General features: G+C 37.2%; 1 protein-coding gene across 2 annotated transcripts in view; it reads left to right on the forward strand.

The window, feature by feature from the left end:
* CDC123 (cell division cycle 123) overlaps positions 1-7,485 on the forward strand; it is a 37,012-nt gene extending 29,527 nt beyond the window's left edge. For both annotated transcript variants that reach the window (XM_059816192.1, XM_059816193.1), the window contains 3 exons: positions 1,861-1,989; positions 3,837-3,974; positions 4,806-7,485. In XM_059816192.1, coding sequence (XP_059672175.1) covers positions 1,861-1,989; positions 3,837-3,974; positions 4,806-4,832 — 294 coding nt within the window. In that variant the 3' untranslated portion in view covers positions 4,833-7,485. The remainder of the gene's footprint in view (positions 1-1,860; positions 1,990-3,836; positions 3,975-4,805) is intronic.
* The last annotated feature ends 540 nt before the right edge of the window (positions 7,486-8,025 follow it).

Below are 8,025 nucleotides of genomic sequence, written 5' to 3' on the forward strand. Positions count from 1 at the left end.
ACCACACTCTCACCAGTTGGGGTGCTGGCTCAGTTCCAGTTTACAAGTAATATCACTGGTTTCGTCTGTGCTGGGACTCCCCCCACCTGCACTAGTAACTCGCTATGGATGATAACAGACCAGCCAGAGCATTTCTGTTCTCTATTGTATAGGTTTCCATGCGTTTCCTATTCTATAGTACATTAGTGCCTGTGTGGGTGGGAGAGGAAGTCTCCATGTTACTCTGTGACTGAAGGCTTCAAAAGCATCTTTGTAAGTTAGAAACCAGATGGCTGTAGTGTAAATCATTGAAGATATTTGCTGTTTGTATCAAGATTAGGAAGATCTTTTAAGGAAGAAGTTCCTTCAGGAATGAGGGAAAGAAAGAGAAAGAAAAATAAGTTTTTAGTAGCTACACAGTCTTCAGGTTTGGTTTCTAATTCCAGTTGATCTTTAATAAACATGATAAAACCTTTCAGTCCTGCTTATGTTACAACAATCTATTTCTTTCCATGTTTGATAGATCTGATTTCTTCCAGATGCAATACTTGTTTTGCAAATTCTTACTAGCAGTTGTAGTTCTATTTCATTATAATTTATAATAAAAGTTTTGTTTTATTAGATTAGATGACATTTTCTTGGGTAAGAAAAGATGGCTCTGTGCTGGGGGTTGTATCTTGACATGACTCAAGGAATGCAAACTATTTCTTGCTCCCCTGCAGACGTCTCTGTTACCTTTAATATGTCATGTGAGTCTCTCTGCTTTCATTCTTCAGTTGTAAAACAGGCGTGCTGTTGTGCATACTACCAGAACTGTTTGAAACGCAAATGTATTCTTATGAGGAAAGGCTGAGGGACTTGGGTCTTTTTAGTCTGGAGAAGAGAAGACTGAGGGGGGATCTTGTCAATGCTTATGAATACTTAAGGGCTGGGTGCCAGGAGGATGGGGCCAGTCTTTGTTCAGTGGTGCCCAGTGACAGGACAGAGGTAACGGGCACAAACTTGGTCATAGGAAGTTCCATCTGAACATGAAGAGGAACTTCTTTCCTTTGAGGGTGGCAGAGCACTGGAACAAGCTGCCCAGAGAGGTTGTGGAGTCTCCTTCTCTGGAGATCCTCAAAACTTGCCTGGATGCATTGCTGTGCAACCTGCTCTAGGTGACCCTGCTCTGGCGGGGGGGTTGGACTAGATGATCTCCAGAGGTCCCTTCCCACCCCTGTCATTCTGTGATTCTGTATTAAAGATGAGGCAGAAGGAACTAGTCTGGATGACTGGTAATGGCTATATTAAAAATACCTGTATGTTATTCTTTATCTATATCTGTAGCACCTTTCAGCTTTCATGTTCTCCACTAGCATTTTGCAGACCCTGCTCTGTATTTTTAGAGTCCCTGCTGTTCTTGGTCTCAGAAATCTTTGTAGACTGCTGACTGGACAGCTGTGCTGAGGTGGCTTTAGATGGAAAGCAAAATCCTTGTTTGGGGTTGGTGTTTTGTTTTGGGTTGTTTTTTTGGTGTTTTTTTTTTTTCCTTCCCATTCATGCTGTCTGGGGATCTTGGGGGACCATGAGGATTAGACAGAACTTCTGTGGTGTCATCTCAAAGCACCTTGCATAGAACTTGGATTTGAGCTCTGTCTGATCTTCTGTTTAAAAAAAAATAAATAAAATAAACTAGTAAGTCATAGCTTGCCATGTTTTAAAACTGTGTCTAATGTAAAGGATGTTAGAATATTTGAAGTGCTTAAACCCAGATGATACCAATTTTGACATCCTTTTATCTAAAGAACAAGTATACTACAGTAATATCAGTGTATGTGCATTCTCTTTTTTTTTTTTAATAATTCTGTTGCTTGTTTTAATTCTTCTGTCATTCCATTGCAGGGTAAGATTTGGTTAATAGATTTTAACCCATTTGGTGAAGTAACAGACTCCCTGCTGTTTACGTGGGAAGAACTGACCTCTGGGAAAAACTTGAAAGGAGACCAGGGTGAAGGGGAAGCAACAGAACAGGTAGAGCCCTTCGGTGAGGGAGGCTGGCTAACAAATACAACAGGCATTATGGCCTTTTTTTTTTTTTCTTTCTTTCTTTGATATAATCAAATTGTGAGGCAAATCCCACTGAAGTAAATGGATGTCCTTAACTGATGAAACAGTAAACTCTTTGTAAGTAGAATCTACCTCATTAGACAGTAGTTAATCTCAACAAGTATCACATGCTAGTTTTAGATGCCTGCAAAGGATTTTTTTAGTTCAAACCACAAGCCCGTATTGCAGCTTTGACCACATTGTGAAGATGCCCTGAAACTTGCTTTTATGCAGTTCCAATGCACTCTTTTTTTAAGTTTCTCTTAAAATCTGTTACTTTTCTATTTAATCACTTAGAGTTCTGCTTTGTTCCTGATATCTGTCATACAGTTTCCCAGAGCTCCAGATTTATGTTTGGGGGGAGGCAAAAAGAAGCTTAACTTCTGTCTCTTCCTCATATCGAATACCCTCAGGGAAGCCTTGTCCTCTGGTTGAACTCCGTGGACTTGCAGAGCAGGCCATATCTGTGTCTCTTCCAAGCTGTATTGCCTCCGTAAAAGCAAATAACTTCCCATTAATACAGAGAAGGAGAAATAGTTTTCATTTATTTGTACTCTAGCTTTTTTCTTACTGCATGCTTGAGACTGAGTCCTCACATCTTAACGAGTCCTTAGGCAGCTGGATAGAAGATATAAAGTAGCATGTTACTTGATCTTGGGAAACACTTGGTGACAACACTTTTCTAGGAGAGATGGCTAGTCAGAGAGCGTGGGCTTTTCTTTATTTTCTAGCTGTTAAACTGCATTAGAAGTAACTGAAATTACATGCTTTATTGAGCTGATTTTAACATTTGAGCTTTGCTTTAGTTCTGTCACCATTTTCCTAACACATTGAAAGGGAAATACACCACTCTGCAGGCTATCATTCATGATGTTTTCTCTTAGTCTCACTGTGTGGCTATTGCTGTATGAAAACCCATTCAATGAACCTTCCTGCTAAAAGCTGTGTCTCCTTTTTTAAAACACATTCCCAGTTCTTGAGCAGTCCATGGGACACCTGAATTTTGTTTTGAGGATTTCTTTTTCTCAGTGCCAGATGTTTTATGCCGTTTTCTCTGGTGTAAGCCTGGATGAGAAGTAGAATGACTTGTCTTCATGCTTTAGCTTACATCCGATCACAGAATCTGGTGTGAAGTTACTGAACTTCTGTCTTTAAAATGAAGCTGCTTGTTGCCATACAGTGGGCAATTATGTTGCATGTCAGTGTTTTGAACTGAAAATTATATCAAGTTACCCAAAACCTGTTGCTACAATTGAGTGTTTAGGGATATTTTTGGATATTTTGTAGAGATATTTTTTCCTTCAGTAAGTAAATTGGTTGGAAAGCTTAGATCATAATTTTAGGAAGGTTATATTTGCAAACATGGGTTTAAACAAGAAACCTGTGAAGACAAGTTTAGGGATTCTATTGTAAAGATTATTCACATATTTATGTAGATACTATTGCCCAAAGTTCCTTCTAGCTCCATTATTACAGCACTGTTATAAGCGTATGTATATTAAATGCATTAATAATTGATACATTTTAGAAACTATGAAGTGAGGGAATCAATGCCTTTATTTGACTGTTATTAACGTTTTCACTTTTGCTCTTCAGTGGGCAGAATTTTTAATAAGAAAACTACAAATTTTAGAAAGCACAGGTTTAGTTGAATGAACGCCAAATAAACTCATTGGCAAAGTGACTCAGACAATCTCACAGATGAGTTCAAGAAACATTACTAACTTTATTCACGTACACTGTTCTTGTCTTATCCAACATCTTTCCCAAAGGACTATCCAGTTTTCCGTTGTACGAACAGTAAAGTTACTGTCCAGCCTAGTCCATACCTGAGTTACCGACTGCCAAAAGATTTTGTGGACCTTTCTACAGGAGAGGATGTTCACAAATTAATTGACTTTCTTAAACTGGTAAGAAGTAGTGAAAAAAATTTCTGACCTTCCATCTTTGTGTAATGGGAACATCCAAGTGCCTGGAATTGTGCTTTTGTAATTAACATAGGTTACATAATTCCAGAAAAAGTAATGTATGAAGCCATCATACAATGTACTGTTGGGTTGATGATTTTTTTTGTTTGTTTGTTTTCTGGGTTTTTTTAAGTGATGAAGAGCAAGCTTTCATACTGATCTCACTTCAGTTAATTAGTTTTATCTTTACGGGAAGCAATGAATGTAGTTTGACAAATCCTACTGAAGGACCTAGCTGTTTTCTTTCTTATTTAAATGTAAATACAAATGTAGTATAAATGGAAATGCATTTCTTGAATGGCTGAAGCTAATGCTTTTAAGAACTTTTAAAAAAGTTAGAAGATAAGTATATTAGGAAAAAAACTTAAACACTTGTTCCTTTTTCAATACGGTTTCTTTGTTTGATGAACAGTGACATGAAAACATGACATCTTTGTAAGCTAGGGAAGGGGGGGCAAGTTGCCTTCATCTTCACCTCTGACTTCTGCCACCACCATCATGTTTTCTAGTTCTTGTAAATTCTGCTGGTTAACGTATGGGGAAAATCTTGCTCTTTACTGGAAATAAAATCCTATAGTTTGAGGTGGGGGAAAGGGTTGATATTGCTCTGTTCCATTTGCTGGGAACATTATCTCTTACCGTTCAAAAAATGGCTTAGAAATGCAGTCATTGTCTAATATCCATTGTATCTGGAAACACTTGTCATGAGTTATTAGTGCTCTTACTTCAGATAACTGTGTCCTAACATTATGAACTCTTCTGTTGTGTTGACAGAAAAGAAATCAGCAAGATGATGACTGAGGTATCAAGAAGCATTACACTGAATTACAAGCAAGAAATGTGGCAAAAGCTATATTTAGCATAACTATTAAGCTATCGATTTAAAGAAAACCTGCTTTTTATAGTAAATGAAAGATCTGAAGAGCTGTTCATCCTGTGTGTCTGTTGGTTTATATAAAAGTGTAGAAAAGTTTTTTCAGGGAAACATGAAAGGTCAGGGTGAGTTCTCACTGGATTCCAGGTTAAATGCAATTATACCATAGTGCAAGCAAGCAACAATCTGAGTGCAACTGAACAACTGCTTTCCTGTCTCATAATGTGAAGATTGATGCCATTGAAGTATGCCATCGGACTCTTCAGTGATAAATATGACAACACTTAATGCTTGTGCAGTTAAAACATCAAGCATTCTCTAAATTTAGGCACAGTCTTGCTTAAAGTACAGTATAGTCACAAGGAAAGAAAAGAATGTACAGTTTTTTCTGTAGTAACCTTTTGAAATTGTAAATTGACTTTGTTTTGGGAGCACTTTTCATCCTTCCTTTATCTGTAAAAAAAAAAAAACCAAACCACTTTTTTTTTGTTATGAGGGCTAGTACTTCATTTCAGAGAACAACTATAGCTATAGCAGAGTATTTAAGGTTTGAAAATTTTGCATTTCAGGAATTTGAAATTCTGAATGCATTTCAAGTAAAGTAGTATTTTCACAGTAGGTAAAGCCATGAAATTTGTTAAAAATCACCAAACTTCATTTCAATTTCATAATAAAGCTTTCTTGAAACTTATTTTTTAACATGATTACATACTAGACATCATCTGTGGCTTTAATATAAATAGTTAAACGTAACATCAACCTGTAATTTTATATGTGGATTCAGTCTTGTTTCTTTTGTATCACATCTCTGAGTTTCTTAAGAAAATGATTACTCTTTCAGCTCTTAAAATTCTGTATTCATTTGGTAGCACTTCATGTTTTTTGTATAAAAGGAAGCTTGGCTAAATTTGGGGAAACAGAAGCTCTTGTTACCGATTTGCTGTTATTTGGGAGGTGAGGGGAGGACGGTTTCAGATGAAGAAACAACTAACTTTTGAATATAGGTGTTTGCATGGCATCAATAATTTGTTAACAGCATGCACAATTCCTGTTGAAACTAAAGGACGCTTGGAGATGCTCATAGCCCCTGGAAATTGGTTCCTATTTCAAACCAGTTATGAGATACTTTGTGTGTGTATATAAAGCTGTTCATGTTTCTTTGCCTTGCTTTTGCTGTCAAATTGATACAGTGCTCAGTTACAGTTTGTTCTTAGATGTTAAATCTGAGCTTAGATGTTAAATTATTACTTACTGTCTTTTATTTAGCTTCAGTTTTGAATGAATACTTACTCCAGTTAAAGATTATGCAGATTAAGAATCCAGTTCTACCAAATACATTGATGAAACATCACAGATTAAAGCTCCTGGATTCCCAGAGTACAAGATCTGCCCTACACTTGACACAATGGAATCTCCTTTTCAATAGCTTTTTGTACACAAATTTGATGATCATTAACTCAGGGCTGGGCTATATCTAATCCTACCGTACTGCAGGACTTTGGATGAGTTTTATCAGAGGGATTCTTTGAGTATAAATGTCTCTAAATCAGGTAGGAACTTCATAAGGTAAAAAAATCAACAAAGCTTTCCTTTATCTTTTAAAGTTTCTAGCCGTAACTTAAACTATTGTGATGATCTAACCACACTTCCTTTACACAGATAGCGCCCTGGAATTTCCAGCAGATTCATAAATGGTTCTGAACTACAGATTATTGTCTTTAAAAAATACTGAGTCTTGGTTTAAAGCTGTAAGATGGCTTCCTGCATCTTTTTTGTGGGCTCCACTAATTAATTTATCATTATCATACCTTTCTGTGCTGGATATTCACCAGAACATATACGGTGTCAGGACCAGTTTGATGGGACCCTATGCACTCTAGAATGTCCCTTTAGGTGAGTAGGCTGGAGCAGTAGCCTTTTGACAGTCCTTTGCTTCTTGGCATTATTATTTATCCTGAAAATGATGTCCCCAAGTGAAGTGACCATCATCAGTGCAGAGCTCTTACATTTGCTGGCAGCTTTTGTATGTTTGCGAGAACTGCAGTCTTCTGTGGGTGCTCTGCATTTTTAGTTCAGCTCTTCTAGGACAAATCACAATGGAATCGGCCACTGGCCTAGCACCTGGCTCCCTAAATGGCTTTGCTTGTTGCTAGCCTGTGCTGGTCCTCTAGTTAAAGGACCACCATATAACATGCTGCGCTGCTCCTGTCTTCTACCTGGTGCCCTCTGGCACAGCCTACCCCTCCATCCCTCATCGGTTTCAACAGCTGTTTACCATACTCAAGGTCTTCTCTTTATAGTTGTATGCTAGTGATAAGTGAATTCAAAGTTTATTTTTCTCCCCTATGATTTGCTAACAGATGACCAATCTGAATTAATGGACTGCTCAGCCAAGCTATCAAAGGCTGGTAACTAACTTTATTTCAGAGTTGCAGGAACTTATGGCACTTCCTCTGGGCTTAGTGTTCATGAAGACCATAAAAGCTAGCAGAGCAAAAATACTAGTCCCATGTTCAGGTCCTGATACAGAAAGAGTCCCCACTATAAAAATCCATTCTACATAATCAGATTCCCAAAAATATAATATCCTTATAATCTAAATATATACTTTATATTTAATTTGCTTCTTTCTCCAACTTCAGGTAACCAGATGTTGAATTTTTTTTGTCTGCTAGATTAAAGATTCCTCTTCTAAAAGAATTTTCATCCCATATGACCTTTTGGTCTTCTAGGATAATTAACAAACATATTCCTCTTGGGGAGGGGAGGAAGCTAATGTTGCTACATTAAAAATGCTTCCGATCAGTTTTAAACTGAATAGTCTATGACACTTTTAATTCCTTTTTGAGTCATCATAAAATCAGTTTCTGCCTCTAGCCATCATACAGAAATTTGAAAATACAAAATTCCAATTGTTCAGGCCCTTGTTCATGTGATTCAATGATATGATCACCATTTGTTGAGTAAGGGCTAGTGATACACTATATATTCTTAGTTATATGCTTAAAACATTGTATAAAGGTATTTGTAATCTCACCTAGGTAACAACAAACATAAGAAGTTTGAGAGTGAGGTAGCATGCGATCGTTTTGTACAGATGCTTGCCTAACTGTATCCTCT

Source organism: Gavia stellata, chromosome 4 (assembly GCF_030936135.1).
Source record: "Gavia stellata isolate bGavSte3 chromosome 4, bGavSte3.hap2, whole genome shotgun sequence".
Classification (NCBI taxonomy): domain Eukaryota; kingdom Metazoa; phylum Chordata; class Aves; order Gaviiformes; family Gaviidae; genus Gavia; species Gavia stellata.